At 42.9% G+C, this 25,834-nt stretch overlaps 1 protein-coding gene across 2 annotated transcripts; it reads left to right on the top strand.

Moving 5' to 3' along the window:
- The first annotated feature begins 296 nt into the window (after positions 1-296).
- On the top strand, positions 297-19,595 carry LOC138854505 (anti-lipopolysaccharide factor-like). Of its 2 annotated transcripts, none has more exons than XM_070098217.1 (4): positions 297-368; positions 5,177-5,318; positions 16,255-16,388; positions 18,701-19,595. In XM_070098217.1, the coding sequence occupies exons 1-4, from the start codon at positions 365-367 to the stop codon at positions 18,814-18,816; spliced, it is 396 nt and encodes a 131-aa protein (XP_069954318.1). In that variant the 5' UTR covers positions 297-364; the 3' UTR covers positions 18,817-19,595. The 2 variants fall into 2 exon arrangements, with proteins under 2 accessions (XP_069954318.1, XP_069954319.1); XM_070098218.1 differs by lacking the exon at positions 297-368 and adding an exon at positions 4,759-4,786.
- Positions 19,596-25,834: the final 6,239 nt, after the last annotated feature.

The raw sequence follows: 25,834 nt of genomic DNA, 5'->3' as shown, positions 1-25,834 counted from the left end.
CTCTAATTCTTTGACTACCGCCCACAGGATGGGCATGGGATCCACAATAGATATCAAATTAAAACTAACTAAAACTGTGTATTTGTGAAGGTTCCAACTGTTGCTCCAGTCATGTTTTTCCTATGGTATCTCGCCGCCTTACGGAATATACGATAACGAGAGTGCATATCTATCACTCCTGTCCATGAAATGAGATTCAACAATGCCGGAAAAGCCTATAATCTTAGAAAAACCCAAGAGGACGTTAGTTCCCATAAATAACTAGTGACAAACTTCAGTGACAACAAACTAATCGCCACATCAAAACTGGTTGTCATCGTGAGTGGGAACCTCTAAACAAACTGCACATACCCTGAAGAAATTTATGAGCAAGTATTATCAACTCATTTTGTATGATCTTAGGAAATGTGTGTAGTTGGTTACTTGGAGAGCGTTTAGGGGATCAACGCCACCGCTGCGGCCCGGTTTGTAACCAGGCCTTCTGGTGGATCAGGTTATGATCAACCATTCTATTACTGCTGGCCGCACGTAAACCGACGTACGAACCACAGCCCAGCTGAACAAGTACTGACTTGAGGTACCTGTCCAGCGCCTTCTTGAATATAGCCAGGGGGCTATTGGTAATCCCCGTTATGTATGCTGGGAGGCAGTTGAACAGTCTTGAGCCCCTGACACTTATTGTGTTGTGTCTTAGCGTAATCTTGGCGCCCCTGTTTTTTATTGGGGGGATGGTGCATCTCCTGCCCAATCTTTTACTTTTGTAGAGAGTGATTTTCGTGTGCAAATTTGGGACTAGTCTATCTAGGATTTTCAAAGTTTATATTATCATGTATATGTCTTGCCTGCGTTCCCCTGAATACAAATCAAGGGACTCCAACCGTTCCCATTAGTTTAGGTGCTTTATCGTATTTATGTGCCGTGAAAGTCCTCTGTACATTCTCTAGGTCTCCCATTTCGCCTGCTTTGAAAAGGGCCGTTAGTGTACAGCAATATTCCAGCCTAGAGAGAACAAGCGATTTGCAGAGAACCATCATGGGCATGACATCCCTAGTTTTGAAGGTTCTCATTATCCATCCTATCATTTTCTTGCAATGTGACAGAAACATTGTTGTGACCTTTGAACGTGAGATCCTCTGACATTATTACTCCCAGGTCCTTCGCATTAGTGTTTTACTCTATTGTGTGGCTGGAATTTGTTTTAAAATTTATAGCTTATTTTATAGTTTATTAGGTTTAACTTATTATCATTATTATTTAGGGGGAAGCGTGAAATTCGTAGGGGTCATGCAGCGACTGAGAAAATTAGAGGCAATTAAGTTCGATCCAAGGAATGGAAGGACAGTTCAATTGCCTGCATCAAGAGGGCCCCCTTTATCGGCATCAAGGCTGCATGTCACCTAAACACCAGTCAAGAATACTTGAATTATTAATGTAGAAATTAAAGTACTAAGATATGCACCCCTCCAAGTATATATATACGCTCACGCTCTCTGTGCACACTATCGAGACATACTCATAACAATATATGCAGTATACGTGTAATAAATTTGGCAAAGGGAGCTATATTGCCCAGTTTATAAATCTTAAATGTATTAATACACGCTATCGTTTAAAGATTTCAAGGTCTGAAATGAAACAACAGTGAAAACATACTCATTATTAAGCTATAATTAAAGCAAGAGTGATGAAAGCAATAATAACAAACCAAAGTGCCGAATTTTCTACATTGTTTGACTCCCATTTTTTGTTAGTAGGGTTATTATTTGCGTTGCAACTAATATATTTTTTATTATATAGAGTTACACAACATGGATATGCTTTACACACATCCTGGAAAATGAACAGTGATATGAGAACACGAGTGTGCGGTCTCGTAGACGAGGGATAAATTACATCATTACTTTATTTATGGAGAAGCGATAAATCCGCAGGAATTAAACAGTGCCTGGGGAACGAGAGGAAGTCAGGTTTGATCTAAGGAAATGGAGGATAGTTCTAATTCCCTGGTTTAAAAGCACTTCCCTTGAACAGATCACAAACAAACGGCTTGGTTGCCCATGGCTAACCAGCACCATTCTGAAATCCATTGACAAGAAACACCAATATGAAAAGCAATATAGACAGGGCTTAATACACAAAGATATTCTTAAACACTATTCATCAGTTCTCACCAAAGTAATAAAGAAAGCCAAACAACTATACTACTCCAGTAGATTCACAGACACTAGAGGAGATATAAAAAAGACCTGGAAAACACTCTCTCAGATTCTAGGGACCCACAAACTGAAAAAAAAACAAGAATATTGTCCTAACTAAACCTAATGAAACACCACTACATCCCACTGACACAGCTAATAAGATAAACGACTTCTTCTCAACCATAGGATCTAATCTCGCCAATAAAATCCCACATACCAATGCCCATGCTGGGGACTACCTAGATGGGAATTTCCCAAATTCCTTCTATCTTGCACCAACTGAGCCCACGGAAGTCACGGAGATTATAAAGTCACTTAAAAATAACTCAGGGAATCTGTCTCATGTCCCACCATTACTGTACAAGCGAGTGGCCCATGTCCTTTCGCATGCTATTTCATTACTTTTTAACAAGTCACTAGAAACTAGCACCTTCCCGAAACTACTCAAGATGGCAAGGGTTACACCAATACATAAAGGTGGTGACCCAACAGACTTAAACAACTATAGGCCAATATCAAACTTACCATTGCTATCCAAAATCTTTGAGAAACTCGTGCACAGGAGACTATATTCATTTATAACGGCACAAAACATACTCAACCCCTGCCAATTTGGATTCAGGAAAAATAAAAGCACTAATGATGCAATCATCAAAATGCTAATCTGCTTTACACAGCATTGGAAAATAAGGAATATCCACTAGGAATTTTTATTGACCCAAGAAAAGCTTTTGACACAGTAGACCACGACATCCTACTCCACAAACTTGACCATTAGGGTATAAGAGGCCATGCGCTTGCTTATTTCAAATCTTACCTTACTAATAGGTATCAGTATGTCACCATTAAAGACACAGCATCAACAACACGGCCACTTGATACTGGAGTTCTGCAGGGAAGTGTCCTTGGTCCCCTGCCCTTCCTCATATACATCAATGATCTTCCAAACGTATCCCAACACCTGAAACCCATTCTCTTTGCTGACGACACGACTTATGTCATCTCTCACCCTAATCTTGCCACCCTCAACACCATTGTTAACGAGGAGCTGATCAAAATATCGACTTGGATGACAGCCAATAAACTTACGCTTAACACTGACAAAACCTACTATAATATATTTGGTAGAAGAGCAGGAGATGCACAAATTAACATTAAGATCGACAACACTCTAATTACCAGACATAATGAGGGCAAATTCCTAGGCCTATACCTTGACAACAACCTGAATTTCAGCACCCATATCCAACACATAACCAAAAAAGTATCCAAAACGGTTGGGATCCTCTCCAAGATACGATACTACGTGCCGCAAAATGCCCTTCTCACACTATACCACTCACTTATTTACCCATACCTCACCTATGCTATTTGTGCTTGGGGATCAACTGCAGCAACAAACCTAAAGCCAATAATAACCCAACAAAAAGCTGCAGTAAGAATAATCACTAAATCCCATCCTTGGCAACACCCCCCCCCCCACTCTTCATAGAGCTAAACTTACTCCCTGTTCAGTACATCCACACTTACTACTGTGCAATCTACATCTACAGGACCTTAAACTCCAATATCAACCTTGACCTAAAACGCTTTCTTGATAGTTGTGACAGAACCCACAGGCATAATACCAGACACAAACATCTCTACGACATTCCCTGTGTCCGACTAAACCTTTACAAAAATTCAATGCATGTCAAAGGCCCTAAAATCTGGAACACCCTACCTGAGAACTCTAGAACTGCAGACACATTCATCACCTTCAAAACTACCATTAGAAAACATCTTATCTCCCTGATACACCCCGTCAACTTACTACACGAATACCACCTGGTGGTTCACACTTACGCTCACTCACCCATTTGACCATAAACAGAAATATTAATCTCAATCTTAAAATAATGAATCCTGTGATACTCCAATACTGAAACTATGTACTGTGCCAAAACAAAAGCATTCACATTGCTAAACTCACAAACTAGTATTTAGTCACTTAGCCATAATACCAACTTACCCCATAATTTGTAATATTTTAAAATTAAGAATTAAACTAAGTCTGCCCGAAATGCCTAGCCATGCTAGGTGTTCTAGTGGTACACTCTGTAATCATTATTTTACTACATGTAAACCACACAATAACCAAATTCTCTAAACTCAGCATTGTAATCCTTATAGAGAATAAACTTTGAAACTTTGAAGGGCGGTGAGGGATAAAGAACCACAGTTGAGCAAGATCGGACTCTTGTTTGGTCGTTGTGTGTTTGTAGTTCAGTCATTATTTAATGTTCTACTACATTTCCTGTCCCCTCGACACTTCGTTTATTTGGTTTTCCCACCACTCTCAATAGCTAATTACATATTTTAGCATAAATTATTGTCTGAAACTATACTAAGTAAATATTAATTGCTAGCTTTCTTCCTCTTCTAAAACCTACCATTAGCTTGGAATTAATATTTCTGAAATATATGTTCCAAATAATAGATAAACTATGCATCGATAGTTCTCAGATGAAAATCTGGCATATATGCCTGAGCCGATAAAATACCACAATGAACGCTGCCTCTCCATTTCACCTGCGAGTTACGCTGAGGTTGGTAGCTTCTACAGTATTAACCTGAGTTACAATCTATCCATCTGTGGTCAACAAAGACACATAAGCAGATTTCATATATTATGCACAAAACATTTCGCTTGCAGATCAAGCTCTTTTCAAGTCTATATATAGTTACAAGGGAAAACACGATGTGCATGTGAGTGAGGAATATACGATAGGTGCAGGTTACCTGATTGTACCTTAAAAACATTTATATTCTATTTAATAGAAAAACTAATAAAAATAGTGATGTTGTTATTAAACTTAAAACCACAGAAATATATTTATTTTATCTGACTTAAAGATAAAAAAAAATGTTTGCACTGTATTTTAAGGGTAAATTAATAACTGCATGTAAAAAGTAACTTGGTGTTTTCTCTTCATTAGGTTTGTATTCCAGGAAGACAATGGCAGTACGTGTAGTGTTGAGTGTGATGATGGCGATGATGTTGATGGTGTCTTTCCTCCCTGCGAGTGATGCCCAGGGCTGGGAAACACTGGCTCTTGCTGTCGCTCAGAAAGCCATCTCGTAAGTTAAGACCCAAAAAGGTTGATACATTTCGTCATGCATTTAGGTTTAAATCCCATCTGCCACATGTGAGTTATACTATATGACCCATAAGGTTTTAGTGCTATATACACATATACGAGTGTAAAATAGCTACAGGGGGTGTTGAATATCATTCAACTTTCTCTATGGTTATTTTTCATTTTTTATTGCTCGTTCGCGATTACTGCATATATATATATATATATATATATATATATATGCATATATATATATATATATATATATATATATATATATATATATATATATATATTCCTTCCACTACAGACTGATACACTCTTGAAGTTATATACATATATAGCCCTCTGGATATATCCTCCTAACTTCCAAACTACGAATTCTCTGCATTATATTCACACCACACATTGCCCTCAGACATGACATCTCCACTGCCTCCAGCCTATATATATATATTGGTAAAACTATACTCTCATATATATATATATATATATATATATATATATATGCAAAACAACCACTCTGAAAGAATAGAGAAATTCCAAGCGCTTTCGTGACTTGATAATGTGAGTAGTCACGAAAGCACTTGGAATTTCTCTATTCTTTCAGAGTGGTTGTTTTGCATATTCTGAAATCACCTGTTTACTGTGATCTTATTGCATATATATATATATATATATATATATATATATATATATATATATATATATATATATATATATATATATATATATATGTGTGTGTGTGTGTGTGTGTGTGTGTCGTGCCGAATAGGTAAAACTTGCGATTTTGCCTTAAATACCAACGCTCTTCTTGCCGAATAAGGCAAGCGAAAATTTGTGTATGCAATAATTTCGCAAAAATCATTCTGAACCTAACGAAAAAAATATATTTCATTGTAATTGTTTATTATTAAATTATTGTAAACTTGTATAAAATATATGTAGTTGGATTAGGCTAAATTAAATTACGCTTGTTATAATAAGGTTAGGTAAGTTTCCTAAGGTTCTTTTCGTACAAAATCATTAATTTTTATATTAACATTAATGAAAAAATATATAATTAAATGTATAAGAGAAAATTTTATAAAGGACTTCATTTTAAACGAGTTCTTGCTAACTGACCAGTGTTACCTATTCGGCACGACATATTATAATATATATATATATATATATATATATATATATATATATATATATATATATATATATATATATATATATATATATATATATATATATATATATAAACAGCAATATACATATCATTAAGGCCACGGTCCCCTCAGGGTAGTTGCCTTTATGCTGAAGGATTCTTGAAAACCTCTATTGGATCCATCCTCCTTCACATCGAACATGATTGCCTATCATATCCTCAGGAACTGTATAACCCCCAATGGCTTAAGTGCTTCCGCCATGTATTTAATGTTTTTGTATTGATAATAAGGCCGCACTAACTGCGCAATCCCTTCGAGAGGATTCCTTGATGTTCGCTGAGAACTCTCGATCCAAAGAATTGGAAATACCCCTTTCTTTTTATCAAATCTAATTATCCTCCTAATTATCAGTGTAAATCGATTGTTGCATTAACATATTTTTTTATTTTTTTTATTGCATTCATGAGGAGCGCTAATCCAGTAGTTAGCCATATAGCGCCTGGAATAACGGAAGAGGATCAGGTTCTTTCAAAGAAAAGCAGAATTATAGATCACGAGCCTCTTATTGTCAAGAAGCCTACTTTGATTATTGTAACTGAGAAAGCCAGATTGGTGAATGGTAGGTAATAAGGTTTAAAACGAACGGAAAGGGAAGCTCCAATTCCTTGGATCAAGAGACTTTACCTAAAACAAGGACTTACCCTCGAAAAGTCAAAGTCAGGCAGGATATTCGAGGCACAAGTGGGATAATTTTATTTTTTCGAGTGCCTATTAAATAGCAGTGGAAGCAGATCTATGTGTATGGTGTCTTCAGTGTTCACTGTATCAAAATGTGATAATTTAAGACATTTTTAATGGAAACAGTTTTCGTCCTGGGACCTTGGTCACTCCAAACGTCCTGTTGGAGTGACCAGGTCCCAGAGCAGCTGCCATTAAGCATATCCAAAAATTATTGCGTTTTCTTTTCCGCTGCTTGTCGGTATCGCAATTTTATATTGTTCAATATTTTTAACCGTTTTTTTTTACTACTATAAGTAAAACTACCGCAGAGTCCGGCACACAATAGTTGTTAATGCTGTTTATTGATATTAGTCACTCATGCAAACTACATGCCTTTCAAGTTATTTCGCCTTATTCAACAAAAAATCGGGATACCCATAAATGAGTAAGTTTTTGAGATCATTTTCACAGCGCTGCGCTGAGGAATGTGCTAAGGATTGCAGGGTTAGGGTGTGTGAGGGTTAGGTTTAGTCAGGTAAGGTAAGGTTAGGTTAAGTTAGGTAAGGTAAGGTTAGGTTAAGTTAGGTAAGGTTAGGTAAGGTTAGGTAAGGTTAGGTTAGGTTAGGTAAGGTTAGGTTAGGTTAGGTTAGGTTAGGTAAGGTAAGGTTAGGTAAGGTAAGGTAAGGTAAGGTAAGGTAAGGTAAGGTTAGGTTAGGTTAGGTTAGGTTAGGTTAGGTTTGTCAGGCAACAAGACAAGTGTTTCCTGACGCGTGCCTTATATGATGACCCGCAGCTGGAGCTTTTGGACATCTGACCGAGTCCTTCCACTGGCTTATCCCTCCACCCCTTTAAAAATTATGGTTATTATTATTGTGTGCGAGGATAGGAGTTAATGGAGATAGCCGAAAGTGAAAGAGCATATCTTAAATCAAAGTTGGTGCAATAGCCTAATTACTTCCTGTTATGAAGTCAATCTGCATCAAAGATGATATTACTAAATTAAAAAAAAGCGTTAAGCCCATATGGGTTATATGATACCATTTTACTCACCTACTTCACGAAAGAAGATTCGAGCAACATCCCCCATCGAAACATCGTAGAAGAATGGCAGTACTTGCAGAATCATGTTAACACCGCTGATTGGCTAGTTATGTAATCGCTGCTCATTGGTGGAAGTCACGGGATCACTGCTGATTGAAGTCCTGTGATTGCTGCTGATTGACTCAAAAAGTCACGTGATCGCTGTAGCGCAAGTAATACTTAAATGTTACCCCATTAGCTATAATTAACACTAAGCGCTAAACCCACCAGGGTCGTATAGTGCTGCAAATGTTACCCCAAAAATGATTGGAATAAAGTGCGATATTTAGTTGTATAAAAGGAAATATTAAATAACACAAATATTGTTAAACATTAAACCTGAAGGAATGGAAAATACTAATGAAAACGGGGATAGAAATAATTCAAAATATTAAATAACTCTTAACAAACCATTCAAGTACTATTATTAGATTCGTAAGACAGCAATAAACCGTACTTCATATAGCACCTTGGGAAATGGAGACAATCGGGTTTGAATCGAGGAAAAAGAGGATATCCCCAGTTCCCTGGATCAAATGCCCTGAAACACGTATTAATCAAAACTAAACGCTAAACCCACCAGGGTCATACAGCGCTGCATTAGTCATAGGAAAGCACTAAACTCGAAGGACTAATTAAATTCCTTGGATCAAGAGCCCCTCACCAGTACCAAATATAATGGGGAGCGCTAAACCCGTATAATTACAGTGCACGTGAGGGGGGTTGGAAGGTAGTTAAGCTCAATTCAGGGAAGCCAGTATCGAGGAGCCACCTTCGAGGGAATGTCTGATCCCAGATTATAATAAAAAACAAAGCGCTAAACCCACAAGGGTTATACATTATTATTATAATCAATTATTATTATAATCAAAAAGAAGCGCTAAGCCACAAGGACTATACAGCGCTGCAGGGCAGGAAGGAAGCGAGGGCATCAGGTGGCAAAAGGGAGATGGATGAGCAACAGGTTACGGATAACAGCGGGGCAGTGGATGGTGAAAGGGTAAAGGGCAGCAAGAGACTGAACCAGAAAGGGCTGAGGGGAGTGCGAAAAGTATCATCAGAGTTTGTGGAGTAAATCAGTCGTTGTCAAGAAGTCAATGAGAGAGTCAGGATTAAAGGAGGGTCCATCAGCAAGAAGGGAAGGTAAAGAGAGAGTAGGAGAACGAAGACGACGTTGGAGGTAAATTCTGCGTGCTCGTTGATAGAGAGGGCAGTCTAACAGAATGTGGCTAATCGATACTGGAACTTGACACTGCTCACAGAGAGGAACAGGGTGCCTCTCCATGAGATACCCATGAGTAAGACGAGTGTGGCCAATGCGAAGGCGGGAGAGAGTGGTCTCCCAACTTCGGCACTGATGACAAGAAGACGGCCAGTAACCTATGCTTGGTTTAATAGAATGAAGTTTGTTACCGAGCAGAGTTGACCAACGTTGTTGCCAACGGGTGCGAAGGTGGGTAGCTATTGCAGCAAAATAGTCCAGAAATGGAACACCTCGATAGGAAATTGGTAGGTCATATACTGCTGACCGCGCAGCAGTGTCTGCCTGTTCATTGCCCTGTACGTCGACATGACCAGGGACCCAACAAAAAACAATATCTTTATGTTTGGTAGAGATACGGCGTAGCCAAAGTTGGATACGGAGAACTAGGGGATGAGATGTATCAAATTTTCGTATAGCCTGTAGAGCACTAAGGGAGTCTGAGACTACTACAAATGATGACACAGGCATAGATGCGATACGAATAAGTGCTGCAAGAATGGCATACAGTTCAGCAGTAAAAATGCTAGCTGAAGATAGTAAATGCCCTCGTACGACGCTGTCCGGAAACACTGCTGCGAATCCGACGCCGTCTGAAGACTTAGAGCCATCTGTGTACACAGCGGTGGCATGAGAATGGGAGTGGAAGTGATCAAGAAAAAGAGAGCGGGAAGCCACCGTAGGCAGTTGAGCTTTCGAGCAAGGGAGTGAGAAAGAACAGACCCGAACAGCTGGAACTTCCCAGGGGGGTAGGGAAAAGTGAGATGCTACATGAACATATAAAGGTGGTAACTGAAGGGAAGACAAGAGTGAATGTAGGCGAAGAGAAAAGGGACGGAGCAAACAGGGGCGGCGAACGAATAAAGAATGTCTACTAATATCGGTGACCATTCTATAAATGGAAGGATTGTGTAGATCGTGAGAGCGTACATAGTAACGAAGGCAATGGGCATCACGGCGATCAGACAAGGATGGAACATTTGCTTCTGTATAGAGGCTCTCAACAGGGGAAGAGCGAAAAGCACCAAGGCACAAACGTAAGCCTTGGTGATGGATAGAGTTAAGGCTAGAGAGAGTAGCAGGAGAGGCCGCGGAATAAATCTGGTCACCATAATCGAGTTTCGATAAAACGAGGGCTGAATGTAGGCGAAGCAGAGTTCGACGATCAGCTCCCCAGGAAAGATGAGCAAGGGTTTTAAGAAGGTTTAGCCGGCTGTGACAAGTTGCCTTCAGAGAGGTAATGTGAGGTTTCCAGGTTAACCGACGGTCAAAGAGAAGGCCTAGAAACCTGACTGTATCACGTTCGGGGATACGGGAGCCATAGAGATACAAAGGATGATCGGAGATAACAGAGCGTCTAGTGAAAGTAATTTGGTGAGTTTTGGTACTTGAAAATTTAAACCCATGTGTGGTGGCCCAAGTGGAAACACGGTCGACCGCATGCTGGAGAGAAACTGCAATAAGGTGACAGTCAGCGCCTGCACAAGCAATAGCGAAGTCATCAACATAGAGTGATGACCAAATATTGGGTGGAAGAACAGAGGCCAAATCATTTATAGCAAGGAGAAAAAGTGTTGTGCTTAGAACACATCCCTGAGGGACACCTTCAGCTTGGACGAAGTCCGGGGAAAGAACATTATTGACTCGAACACGGAAATGTCTGTCAGTTAAAAAGTTCTTAAGGAAGGATGGTAGATTGCCTCGGAGGCCTAAGGAATGGGCCTGGGCCAAAATATTATACCTCCAAGTTGTGTCATGCCTTCTCAAGGTCAAAAAATATGGCAATAACTGAGTGATTATTCGCAAAGGCATTACGAACATACGTATCCAAGCGTAGTAAGGGGTCTATGGTAGAACGACCCTTACGAAAGCCATATTGACTAGCGGAGAGACTGTTGTGAGTCTCTAAATACCACATTAAACGTCGATTTACGAGGCGTTCCATCACTTTGCAAACTGCACTTGTAAGAGCGATGGGGCGATAGTGGGAGGCATCATGTCCTGTAGTACCCGGTTTGCGGAAAGGGAGAACAATGGCAGATTTCCACAGCTGGGGAAGAACTCCTTGTGCCCTAATAAGATTGAAGAGGTGTAAGAGGACTACAAGGGCTGACCGATGTAAATGTTGTAACATACGAATATGAATGTCATCAGGCCCAGCTGCCGATGATCGGCAAGCTGAGAGCGTTGCCTCCAGTTCTTGAAGTGTAAAAGGCACATTATACTGTTCTTCTCCGAGAGAAGAAAAGTCCAAGGGTACTAACTCTCTGGCAGACTTTGAGGAAAGAAACGAGGGGCATAGATGGAGCCCTCGGGAAATACGGACCAGATGTGTGCCAAGTTCAATGGCAACGTCAAGAGGGTTTGCTATATCAACACCAGTGACCCGTAGAACAGGAGCCGGGTCAGGAGAGTATTTACCACTCAATTTCCTCACTTTTTTCCAGACTGCACTCATAGAAGAAGCAGAGGTGATGGTGGAAACATAGTCTCGCCAACAAGTGCGTTTAGCTTCACGGATGACACGGCGAGCGATCGCACGCTTCTGCTTAAAATCAACAAGTCTCTCAGCGGTTCTATTGTACCGGTACCTGCCCCATGCAGCACGTTTCAAACGTACTGCACGAGCACAAGCAGGAGACCACCAAGGCACGCACTTCTGAGAATGCCTGCCTGAGGTTTGGGGTATAGAATGAGAAGCTGCGGTATAAACTGATGTCGAGAAGATGTGTAGGAGCTCATCAATGGAGGATGAAGAAGGAACCTCACTAAAAGCAGTGAGGTGTGAGTAAAGATCCCAATTTGCCTGATCAAATTGCCAGCGAGGGCTACGGAAAGGTGGTGAATAGGAAGGAGAAGTAAGAATGATCGGAAAATGATCGCTGTCATGTAAGTCTGGTAGAACAGACCAGGTGAAGTCTAGTGCAGTGGAGGAAGAGCAGACTGATAGATCGATGCAAGAGAGAGTATGAGTACGAGGATCAAAATGGGTGGGAGTACCCGTATTTAAAACATGGAGGGGGTGAGAGGCAAGAAAAGCCTCCAACTGAATGCCACGTGAGTCACAATGAGACCCCCCCCAGAGGAAATGGTGGGCATTAAAATCACCAAGTAACAGAAGTGGTGGTGGTAAGGATGAAACAAGAAAGGCAACGTCTGGGATAGAAAATGCTCGAGAAGGAGAGAGATATAAAGAACATATTGTAAACCACTTATTCAAGTGGATACGGGCTGCAGTGTAATGCAGCGAGGTATGGACAAATAGTTGACAGTACGGAATATCATTGCGTAGAAGAAGGGCACTTTCATTAAAGGTCCCATCTGAGAAAGGATCCGAAGAATACAATAAATTATAGCCTGAGATAGGTTGGAAAACAGCCGAGTGTAATTTTGGTTCTTGTAAGCAAGCACCAACAGGGGAAAACCTGGAAAGCAACATCTGAAGCTCACCCCGATTACCCCTGAGGCCGCGGATATTCCACTGTAAATAGGCCATGATTGGCGATGAAGAAAATATCAGGAATCTGTAGGTAAAGGCACCTACGGACTAGAGGGGTTAGAAAAGTCAACGTGTGGTGGCATTGGAAGATGTTCAAGTAGCGAAGGAACGGAGCGTTGCGAAGAATGGGGTTGTGAAGATGGAGGAGAGGGAAGAGAAGGAACAGGAAGTGAATCAGTGTCCATTGAAGGTTTAGTCTCTGCAATATATTCTGAAATGGCTTCAAGTGTTTCTGAATTCAAAGATGTATGGGAAACCATATTGGAGATAGGAGGAGGAGGGTGAGTAAAGATTGGGACAGTAATGGACTGTACCAAAGTAGAGGGGGAGGGAAAAGTGTAAGGGACTGGAGATGAAGTGTGGGGGGGGACAGAAGAGGTAGAAACCTGGGAGGTGACAGAAGAGGGAGAAACTTGGGAGGGGACGGGGGTGGAAGGCATAGTACGAGGAGGAGGGTGAATCTCCACACTTGTAATAGAGCCAGAGAGAGGGGAAGAACTAGGTACAGAGACTGGAAAGGTAACGTGTGGAGGTGGAAGAAGGGAAGGAAGGGGCAAAGAAGATTTGAGCAATGTGGATTTTTTGGACTTCTGAGTAGAGGGGCGATTGGTATTAGGTGTCGTACGAGGTCTTGTCGATACTGGGGCTTGTGAGGAAGGACGCGAAGATGTGAGAACAGACTGAGTTGTAGTCGGGACGTCAGAGCCAAGGACAGCAAAAGGATTAGATGCCGTAATGGCTATGGGAGGGGTAACAACAGAGGAGGCTGCAGAAGATGGGACCCCAGAAGTGGGGGGATGTTTGGAAACACGAGAATAAGAAACACGGGGTAGTCTCCCTTGGAGGCGGAGATGAGTAACTGCCATAGCATAAGGGAGACCTTCTGCCTCTTTGAGGCAACGGATTTCACGTTCATTTAAGTAGACCTGGCAACGGCGGGAGTACGAAGGGTGAGCTTCATTACAATTAAGGCAAGATGGAGGTTGACTGCAAGATGTATTAGAATGGTTGTCGGCACCACAGACTGGGCATTCGGCCATAGATCTGCAATATTTTGCTGGGTGACCAAAACGCCAGCAATTTCTACATTGTTGCGGTGTAGGTATCACCTTTCGAACTTGTAACCGATGTCCCGCGACATATACAGAGGACGGGAGTTCTCGGCTGTCAAAAGTTAAACGAGCCACATTGCAAGGGTAACGTCTCCGCCCCCGGGCAGGAAGGACATAAGTGTCTACTTTGAGGATTGGGAGATCCTGGAGTTCCAGCTGTTCAAAAATGTCATTGCCACATGACTGGAAATTCTGTTGGACTATGGTATGGGGCAGAATGACAGTACCACTACAAGAATTGAGAGAAAGATGTTTTTCAATAGTGATAGGAGTAGTATCGATATTCGAAAGGAGAGAAAGATCATGAGCTTGGGTAGCATTCTGGACAGTGACGATGCGCGTACCGCTCTTGAGAGCGTGAAATGAAATATCTCTGCCAACATGACGCAGGAGCGCTTTGGCAATACTATGGTCAGAAAGGTAGGCAGAAGAAGAAGTTGGTCTTAAAGTAAAGAATTTAGTCCATTGTGTGGTCCGAAACTGAGCGTGGAGAGGGAGTGCTTGACGTGTCGGTCGTTTCCGAGTAGAATGGGAAGGTAACGACGGAGCATCATCAGGAGATTGACGTTGGCGTTTAGGAGTAGGACCGGAGTTGGTCCGGCATGAAATGGGTGGGCGATTCGAAAATTGCCGTACCGTAGAGGGAGAAGCCGGAAGCATAGTCAAAGGAGAGCGGAGTTCAGACAAATCGAAGGAGTCAGTCGAAGCCCCGGTACCTGAAGCGGGTGAGGAAACGGCACCAGCAAGAGGTACAGGGGCATCAGGAGTGTCCGAAGAGTGGTCTAAACACAAGGCAGGGTCAGAATGGGGTGCGGTATCAAGAAGGGGCCCGGGGGTAGTGGTTTCATGGACTAGGGCTGCCATGGTTAGGTTACTCCTTTGCTTTTTGTTTTTAAGAAAAAAAAAGAAAGAAGAAAAGAAAATAAAAACAAAAAAAAGAATAAAAAAAGGGGGGAGCGGGGAGGAATAGTTCCCAGGAGGAATGAAAGGGCCGGAAATCTCCCTCCGCGCCCAAGAGGACTCGACACCGCTAGTAGCGCAGATGCAGCATGGAACCCGTGCCATACCCTACCCTTCATGCCAGTAAACCAGCAATCCGGGATAGCAACCTCACATCTGCCGAGCTACCTCGGTGGACAAAAGAGAGGGCGGCCGGATATCCGCCACAAAGCATACCTCCTTCAGCCACCACCCCCGGAATCCGAAAGGTGGCTTCCAGAGATACACCCGTCGCCCAAAAGACACCCAAAGCTACTCCGGGATACCGGAGAGGGATCGGGACATCCCTAGGCAATCCAGATTCCACGGCAAACTACGCCACCGCCAAGAAACCTCAACGGAATGGGATCGACCCCGGTGTCCTTTCCCCTACCTAGGAACTAGCGCGCCTGTGGGAGAAATCACGAAGGCTAAAAAGAGGAAGGGCAAAAGGGAGGGGTGAGGAGGAGGAGGAGGAATGGAAAAAGGGGAGGATGGGGAGGATGGGATAGGGGAGGGGAGAATGGGGGGTAATTAGGTTCGGTCTGAGGAAGAAGACCGACAGGGCTAATTCCTCAGACCAAGAGCCTCTTCACCACGCCAAGGAGCCCCCCTTGAAGAGGCTAAACCCGGAGGATTATACAGCGCCTGGGGGGGATGTGGAAGGCATTCAGGCTTAATTCGGGGAACTGGAGCACAGATCCAATTCCCTAAATCAAGAGCCCCTCACCAACATCAAGGAACCTTCCTTGAGGGGAAGGGTTATACAGCACTGTTAAGATCTGAGTATTATTATTATAATCAAAAAGAAGCGCTAATTATTATTATTATTATTATAATCAAGGGGGAAGCGCTAAACCCGTAGGATTATACAGCGCCTGTGGGGGGATGTGGAAGGTATTCAGGCTTAATTCAGGAAACTGGAGCACAGATCCAATTACCTGAATCAAGAGCCCCTCACCAGCATCAAGGAGCCTTCCTTGAGGGGAAAGAAGCGCTAAGCCACAAGGGCTATACAGCTAAGATCTGAGTAAAGGCCGATATTAGTATTCTTTTATTTTTACAGCCCTTGTGGTTTAGCGCTTTTTTGATAATTTTTATTTTTACTATTTAAAAACTTTCTTTTTTAGACTGTGGAGGAACGACGAAGTCGAATTCATGGGTCATAATTGTAATATTAGCGTCTCCCCATATATCAAGAGATTTCAGTTGTACTATAGAGGAAGAATGAGTTGCCCTGGCTGGACCCACATTAGGGGTGAAGGTATGTACTGTATAAGCATAACTATGCACTAGACCCACAAGGGTCATACAGTGCAATGTACTATATATATCATCAAGAAAGCGCTAATCTTAATAGGGTCACAGCGCTGCAGAGCAGAGGGATGCAACATCAATACTGCATATAAAAGTAGTGATTGAACGATTATGTGAATCAAGAACACACTCCCACAACCTTACCTATATCACACCTCCCTTCTCCACTGTATTATTATAGTCAAGGGGGAGCGCTAAACCCATAGGATTATGCAGCGCCTGTGGGGGGGGGGGGAATGTGGAGGATTAATTCAGGGAACAGGAGCACAGATCCAATTCCCTAGATTAAGAGCCCCTCACCAACATCAAGGAACCTTCCCTGAGAAGCATTATAATAATAATAATCATAAGAAAGCGTTAAACCCACAAGGATCACCCATTCTCCATTATTATTATTATTATAATCAAGGGGGAAGCGCTAAACCCGGAGGATTATACAGCGCCTGGGGGGGGGGGATGTGGAAGGCATTCAGGCTTAATTCGGGGAACTGGAGCACAGATCCAATTCCCTAAATCAAGAGCCCCTCACCAACATCAAGGAACCTTCCTTGAGGGGTAGAGGTAAGACAGAATGTAGGATTTTGGAAGAGCAAGGATTATTATTATTATAATCAAGGGGGAAGCGCTAAACCCGGAGGATTATACAGCGCCTGGGGGGGGGATGTGGAAGGCATTCAGGCTTAATTTGGGGAACTGGAGCACAGATCCAATTCCCTAAATCAAAGGAAGAGCAAGGAGGTTTCAGAGTGGGTAGGGGATGTGTAGATCAAGTGTTTACATTGAAGCATATATGTGAACAGTATTTAAAGGTAGGGAAGTTTTTATTGCATTTATGGATTTAGAAAAGGCATATGATAGAGTGGATAGGGGAGCAATGTGGCAGATGTTGCAAGTATATGGAATAGGTGGTAAGTTACTAAATGCTGTAGAGAGTTTTTATGAGGATAGTGAGGCTCAGGTTAGGGTGTGTAGAAGAGAGGGAGACTACTTCCCGGTAAAAGTAGGTCTTAGACAGGGATGTGTAATGTCACCATGGTTGTTTAATACATTTATAGATGGGGTTGTAAAAGAAGTAAATGCTAGGGTGTTCGGGAATTAACACAGTTACTTTTTGCTGATGATACTGTGCTTATGGGAGATTCTAAAGAAAAATTGCAAAGGTTAGTGGATGAGTTTGGGAATGTGTGTAAAGATAGAAAGCTGAAAGTGAACATAGAAAAGAGTAGGGTGATGAGGGTATCAAATGATTTAGATAAAGAAAAATTGGATATCAAATTGGGGAGGAGTATGGAAGAAGTAAATGTTTTCAGATACTTAGGAGTTGACGTGTCGGCGGATGGATTTATGAAGGATGAGGTTAATCATAGAATTGATGAGGGAAAAAAGGTGAGTGGTGCATTAGGTACATGTGGAGTCAAAAAACGTTATCTATGGAGGCAAAGAAGGGAATGTATGAAAGTATAGTAGTACCAACACTCTTATATGGGTGTGAAGCTTGGGTGGTAAATGCAGCAGCGAGGAGACAGTTGGAGGCAGTGGAGATGTCCTGTCTAAGGGCAATGTGTGGTGTAAATATTATGCAGAAAATTCGGAGTGTGGAAATTAGGAAAAGGTGTGAAGTTAATAAAAGTATTAGTCAGAGGGCAGAAGAGGGGTTGTTGAGGTGGTTTGGTCATTTAGAGAGAATGGATAAAAGTAGAATGACATGGAAAGCATATAAATCTTTAGGGGAAGGAAGGTGAGGTAGGAGTCGTCCTCGAAAAGGTTGGAGAGAGGGGGTAAAGGAGGTTTTGTGGGCAAGGGACTTGGACTTCCAGCATGCGTGAGCATGTTAGATAGGAGTGAATAGAGACGAATGGTACTTGGGACCTGACGATCTGTTGGAGTGTGAGCAGGGTAATATTTAGTGAAGGGATTCAGGGAAACCGGTTATTTTCATATAGTCGGACTTGAGTCCTGGAAATGGGAAGTACAATGCCTGCACTTTAAAGGAGGGGTTTGGGATATTGGCAGTTTGGAGGGATATGTTGTGTATCTTTATACGTATATGCTTCTAAACTGTTGTATTCTGAGTACCTCTGCAAAAACAGTGATTATGTGTGAGTGTGGTGAAAGTGTTGAATGATGAAAGCATTTTCTTTTTGGGGATTTTTTTTCTTTTTTGGGCCACCCTGCCTCGGTGGGAGACGGCCAACTTGTTGGAAAAAAAAATGTATTTTTTTTAGTGTTTATTGCAACTGTGCTACTGTTCCCACACAGGTGACACTCGGAGCAAGAGTGGTGTGGCTGGTAAGACAACACAAGACTTTGTGAATAAAGCCTTCGCTAGTGGCCTCATCAGTCAGCAGGATGCACAAAAATGGCTCCAGTCATAGTCGCTTCATACTACTAGTCACTGACCCACCAAAAGGATTTCAAAATGGGCCTGTAAATGCTAGCTTAAAGGTGAAACTAAGACAGTAATGAGTATAAACTACGACTTACCAATGCTTCAAAATATGATTTATTACCTATATAATGTATTCTATTTACAATAATTAAAATTACATTCATAGCACTAAATCCAGAGAGGTCATATAGCACCTATGGCATGGAAGGTAATTAGGTGTGATCCAAGGAAGTGGAATGTAGGTCTGACTCCTTAGATAAAAGAATCCTTTCACCAGCATCATGCACCCCTCTTAGAATTAAAATACATGTAATGTGGTAACAGATGGATCACTTATTGTGTATAACTGATATACAAATAAATATGTAACATGCTGTTACTGCATTATAACAATTGAATACCTTTTTAATGCATTCCTGGAGAAGTGCCAAACCTGGAGGGGTCATAAAGCACCTGGAAAATGAAAACTTATTCGGACAGATCCAAAGGAAGGTAGTGTGGCTGTAATTCCATGGATCATAAGACCTTCACCAGCATCAGGACACTTGGGTCCTGTCCGATCCTATACAGTGTACCCCCGGTTTTCATCCTTAATCCGAGAAGGCTGGTCGAAATCCGAAATGGACGAAAACCAAAGTAATATTTTCCATAAGAAATAATGTAAATCCAATTAATTCATTCCAGACACCCAAAAATATTAACAAAAAATAAATTAAGTTAGTAAATGAACTAGGCATTAAAAAACACAATAAAAAGTAAAATACATTCACAGTACATTCATTACTTACCTTAAAATATTTGTAGTCTTAATGTAGGGCGAGAGGCGAGTAGTATACTTGTTTGTAAGAAGTCAATGTAGGTAGCCAGTACCTATATTGTGGCCCAGAGCCATATTACCATCGACATACCATGTTCACCGAGTTTAATCGTTTCTAACAACTACCTTTAGATGCCATCATAAAAAAGGGAGAAGTAATGAATAATTCATGCCGAAAATTGTAAACAAAAGCGTTATGTATTAAGAGCGGTGACTGGGCCAATGCAGATTCATATGTTTAATGCTGGACCAGGAAAAATGTAATGGTTTCCCTCCACTGACTACCACCCCTCCATAGCATATAAACACTGCATGTTTAAATGCTTTGTAACATGTTTCTTATATAATTTTGAAGAAAATATCATAGATGGATTAATGAAGATGTCTATATTAACATAATATAAGACATAGAATTGATGAGGGAAAAAAGGTGAGTGGTGCATTGAGGTATATGTTGAGTCAAAAAAACGTTATCTATGGGGACAAAGAAGGGAATGTATGAAAGTATAGTAGTACCAACACTCTTATATGGGTGTGAAGCTTGGGTGGTAAATGCAGCAGCGAGGAGACGGTTGGAGGCAGTGGAGATGTCCTGTTTAAGGGCAATGTATTATTATAATCAAAAAGAAGCGCTAAGCCACAAGGGCTATACAGCGCTGCAGGGTAGGGAAGGAAGCAAGGGAATTGGATGGCAGAAGGGAGGGGGGATGATCAGCAGGTTACAGAAAACAGCGGGGCAGGGGATAGTACGGGGGTAGAGGGTAGCAAGAGATTCAAGTAGAAAGGGCTGAAAGTATCAGAATTTGTGAAGTAAGTCAGTCGTTGTCAAAAAGTCAATGAGAGAGTCCGGATGAAAGGTGGGTCCATCAGCGAGAAGGGAAGGTAAAGAGAGAGCAGCGGGGCGAAGACGACGACAGAGGTAAATTCTGCGTGCTCGTTGATAAAGTGGGCAGTCCAACAGAATGTGGCTGACTGATAATGGAGCTTGGCAATTCTCACAGAGAGGAGCAAGACGCCTCTCCATGAGATATCCATGAGTAAGACGAGTATGGCCAATGCGAAGACGGGAGAGAGTAGTCTCCCAACCTCGACACTGGTGATAAGAAGACGGCCAGTAACCTATACTCGGTTTAATAGACTGAAGTTTGTTGCCGAGCATAGTAGACCAACGTTGTTGCCAACGGGTGTGAAGGTGGGAAGATATTACAGCAAAATAGTCCGTACATGGAATACCTCTATAAGAAACTGGTAGGTCATGTACTGCTGACCGCGCAGCAGTGTCTGCCTGTTCATTGCCCTGTACGTCAACATGACCAGGGACCCAACAAAAAACAATATCTTTATGCTTAGTAAAGATGCGGCGTAGCCAAAGTTGGATACGGAGGACTAAGGGGTGAGGTGTATCAAATTTTTGTATAGCCTGTAAAGCACTAAGGGAGTCTGAGACAACCACAAATGATGACACAGGCATAGATGCAATACGGATAAGCGCTGTAAGGATGGCATATAATTCAGCAGTAAAAATACTAGCTGAAGATAGTAAATGCCCTTGTACGACGCTGTCCGGAAACACTGCTGCGAATCCTACGCCGTCAGAAGACTTAGAGCCATCTGTGTACACAGCAATGGCATGAGAATGAGAGTGAAAGTGGTCAAGAAAAAGAGAGCGGGAAGCGACCGTAGACAGTTGGGCTTTCGAGCAAGGGAGGGAGAAAGAACAGACTCGAACAGCTGGAACTTCCCAGGGGGGTAGGGAAAAGTGAGATGCTACATGTACATAGAAAGGTGGTAGTTGAAGAGAAGACAAGAGCGAATGAAGGCGAAGAGAGAAGGGACGGAGTAAGCAGGGGCGGCGAACAAATAAAGAATGTCTACTAATATCAGTGACCATTCTATAAATGGAAGGATTGCGGAGATCATGAGAGCGTACATAGTAGCGCAGGCAATGGGCATCACGGCGATCGGATAAGGATGGAACGTTCGCTTCTGCATAGAGGCTTTCGACAGGGGAAGAGCGAAAAGCACCAAGGCATAAACGTAATCCTTGGTGATGAATGGGGTTAAGGCTAGAGAGAGTAGCAGGAGATGCCGCTGAATAGATCTGGTCACCATAATCAAGTTTCGATAAAATAAGGGTGGAATGTAGGTGAAGGAGGGTTCGACGATCAGCTCCCCACGAAAGATGAGCAAGGGTTTTAAGAAGGTTCAGCCGGCTGTGACAAGTTGCCTTCAGAGAGGTAATGTGAGGTTTCCAGGATAACCTACGATCAAAGAGGAGGCCCAGAAACTTGACTGTATCACGTTCAGGGATACGTGAGCCATAGAGGTACAAAGGATGATCGGAGATGACAGAGCGTCTAGTGAAAGTGATTTGGTGGGTTTTAGTGCTGGAAAATTTAAACCCATGTGTGGTGGCCCAATTGGAAACACGGTCGACTGCATGCTGGAGAGAAACTGTAAGGAGGTGACAGTCAGCGCCTGCACAGGCAATAGCGAAGTCATCAACATAGAGTGATGACCAAATATTTGATGGAAGACTAGAGGCCAAATCATTAATAGCAAGGAGAAAAAGTGTTGTGCTCAGAACACATCCCTGGGGGACACCTTCAGCTTGGATAAAGTCCGGGGAGAGCACATTATTAACCCGAACACGGAAATGCCTGTCAGTTAAAAAGTTCTTAAGGAAGGATGGTAGATTGCCTCGAAGGCCTAAGGAGTGGGCTTGGGCTAAAATATTATACCTCCAAGTTGTGTCATATGCCTTCTCAAGGTCAAAAAATATGGCAATAACTGAGTGGTTATTCGCAAAGGCATTACGAACATACGTATCCAAGCGCAGTAAGGGGTCTATGGTAGAACGTCCCTTACGAAAGCCATATTGACGAGTGGAGAGACTGTTGTGTGTCTCTAAATACCACACTAAACGTCTATTTACTAGACGTTCCATTACTTTGCAAACTGCACTGGTAAGAGCAATGGGACGATAGTGGGAGGTTTCATGTCCCGTAGTGCCTGGTTTGCGGAAAGGGAGAACAATGGCGGATTTCCACAGCTGTGGAAGAACTCCTTGTGACCAAATAAGATTGTAAAGGCGTAATAGGACTGCAAGGGCTGACTGATGTAAATGTTGTAGCATACGAATATGAATGTCGTCGGGCCCAGCTGCCGATGATCGACAAGCTGAGAGTGTTGCCTCCAGTTCTTGAAGTGTAAAAGGCACATTATACTGTTCTTCTCTGAGAGAAGAAAAGTCCAAGGGTGCTAACTCTCTGGCAGACTTTGAGGAAAGAAATGAGGGGCATAGATGGAGTCCCTGAGAAATACGGACCAGATGATTGCCAATTTCATTGGCAACATCTAGTGGGTTTGCTATATCAACACCGGCAACCCGCAGAACAGGAGCCGGGTCAGGAGAATATTTACCACTCAGTTTTCGTACTTTTTTCCAGACTGCACTCATAGAGGAAGCAGAGGTGATGGTGGAGACATAATCTCGCCAGCAAGTGCGTTTAGCGTCACGGATGACACGGCGAGCGATCGCACGCTTCTGTTTAAAATCAAGGAGTCGCTCTGTGGTTCTATTGTACCGGTACCTGCCCCATGCAGCGCGTTTCAAACGTACTGCACGAGCACAAGCAGGAGACCACCAAGGCACGCATTTCTGAGAATGCCTGCCCGAAGTTTGGGGTATAGAATGAGAAGCTGCGGTGAAAACGGAGGACGAGAAGAGGTGTAAAAGCTCATCGATGGAGGACGAAGAAGGAACCTCTTTAAAAACAGTCAGGTGTGAGTAAAGGTTCCAATTTGCCCGATTAAATTGCCAGCGTGGGGTGCGAAGAGGTGGCGAATATGAAGGGGAAGTAAGAATGATTGGGAAATGATCACTGTCATGTAAGTCCGGGAGAACAGACCAAGTAAAGTCTAATGCGGTGGAGGAAGAGCAAACTGAGAGATCGATGCAAGAGAGAGTATGAGTCCGAGGATCAAAATGGGTGTGAGTACCTGTATTTAAAACATGGAGGGGGTGGGTGGCAAGAAAAGCCTCTAACTGAATTCCTCGGGAATCACAGTGAGACCCTCCCCAGAGGAAATGGTGGGCATTAAAATCACCAAGTAACAGAATCGGTGGCGGTAATGACGAAACAAGGAAGGCAAAATCCGGAATAGATAATGCCCGAGAAGGAGAGAGATATAAAGAACAGAGCGTATACCACCTATGTAAGTGGATACGGGCTGCTGTGTAATGCAGCGAAGTATGAACAAATAGCTGATGGTACGGAATATCAGTGCGGAGAAGAAGGGCACTTTCATTAAAGGTCCCATCAGGAAAAGGATCTGAAGAATACAATAAATTATAGCCTGAGATGTGAGAAATAACAGCAGAGTGTAATTTTGGTTCTTGTAAGCAAACACCAACAGGGGCAAACTGGGAGAGTAACATCTGAAGCTCACCCCGATTACCCCTGAGGCCGCGTATATTCCACTGTAAAAAGGCCATGATTGGCAATGATAGAGATACTTGAAATCCGCAGGTAAGGGTTCCTACGGACTAGAAGGGTTAGAAAAGTCCACATGCGGAGGCAGTGGAAAATGTTCAAGCAGCGAAGGAACGGTGCGCTGTGAAGAAAGGAGTTGCGCAGATGGAGCAGAGGAGAGAGAAAGAGCGGAAGGTGGATCAGTGTCCATTGATGGTTTGGTCTCTGCAATATATTCAGAGATTGCTTCAAGTGTTTCGGAATTCAGAGATGTCGTATGGGAGACAATATTGGGAATGGTAGGGGGAGGATGAGTAAAGATTGGAACTGTATTGGACTGTACCAAGGTAGGGGGGGGCGAAAGGGTGGAGGGAACTGGAGAAGCGTGGCAGGGGACAGAAGAGACAGGAACCTGGGAGGTGGCAGAAGAGGAAGAAACTTGGGAGGGAACAGGGGAGGAAGGTACATTACGAGGAGGAGGGTGAACCTCTGCACTTGTAACTGAGCCAGTGAGAGGGGAAGAACTAGGGACAGAGACAGGGAGGGTAAAATGAGGAGGTGGAAGATGGGTAGGAGGTGTTACCGGACCTTTTTTTGACTTTTGAGAAGTAGAGGGACGATTGGGAAGAGGTGTCGTACGAGGTCTCGTCGATACTGAGGCTTGTAAGAGAGAACTCGAAGAAGCGAGATTAGACTGAGGCGTTGAAGTAGGGACGTCTGAGCCGAGGACAGCAAAAGGATTAGATACAGGAGTGATTATGGGAGAGGTAACCACAGAGGTGGGTGTAGAAGATGGGATACCAGAAGTGGGGGGACGTTTTGAAACACGGGAATAAGAAACACGTGGGAGTCTCCCTTGGAGGCGGAGATGAGAAACTGCCATGGCATAAGGGAGACCTTCTGTCTCTTTGAGGTAACGGATTTCCCGCTCGTTTAAATAGACCTGACAACGGCGAGAGTACGAAGGGTGAGCCTCATGACAGTTAAGGCAAGAGGGAGATCGATTGCAAGACGTATTAGAATGGTCATCGGCACCACAGACTGGGCATTCGGCGATAGATCTGCAATATTTCGCTGGATGGCCAAATCGCCAGCAATTTCTACACTGTTGTGGTGTAGGGATCACCTTTCGAACTTGTAACCGATGTCCTGCTATATAAACTGAGGATGGGAGTTCTCGGCTGTCAAAAGTTAAACGAGCCACATTGCTAGGGTATCGTCTCCGCCCACGGGCAGGAAGAACGTAAGTGTCTACCTTGAGGATTGGGAGATCTTGGAGTTCCAGCTGTTCTAGAATGTCGGTGCCACATGTCTGGAAATTTTGTTGAACTATGGTATGGGGCAGAATAACGGTACCACTACAAGAATTGAGGGAATGATGTTTTTCAAGGGTGACAGGAACAGTATCTATATGGGAAAGACGAGAGAGCTCACGAGCCTGGGTAGCATTCTGTACAGTAATGATGCGCGTACCGCTCTTAAGAGCATGAAAAGAAATATCTTTACCAACATGGCGTAGGAGTGCCTTGCCAATACTATGGTCAGAAAGATAGGCAGTAGAGGAAGTTGGTCGTAAAGTGAAGAATTTAGTCCACTGTTCAGTCTGAAACTGAGCGTGGAAAGGTAGTGAAGGACGTGTCGATCGTTTCTGAGAAGAACGAGAAGGTGAAGGTGGAGAAGTATCATCAGCAGGTAATTGTCGTTGACGTTTA

The sequence above is a fragment of the Cherax quadricarinatus genome, chromosome 61, assembly GCF_038502225.1.
Source record: "Cherax quadricarinatus isolate ZL_2023a chromosome 61, ASM3850222v1, whole genome shotgun sequence".
NCBI lineage: Eukaryota > Metazoa > Arthropoda > Malacostraca > Decapoda > Parastacidae > Cherax > Cherax quadricarinatus.
This window is presented reverse-complemented; position numbering and strand designations above follow the sequence as displayed.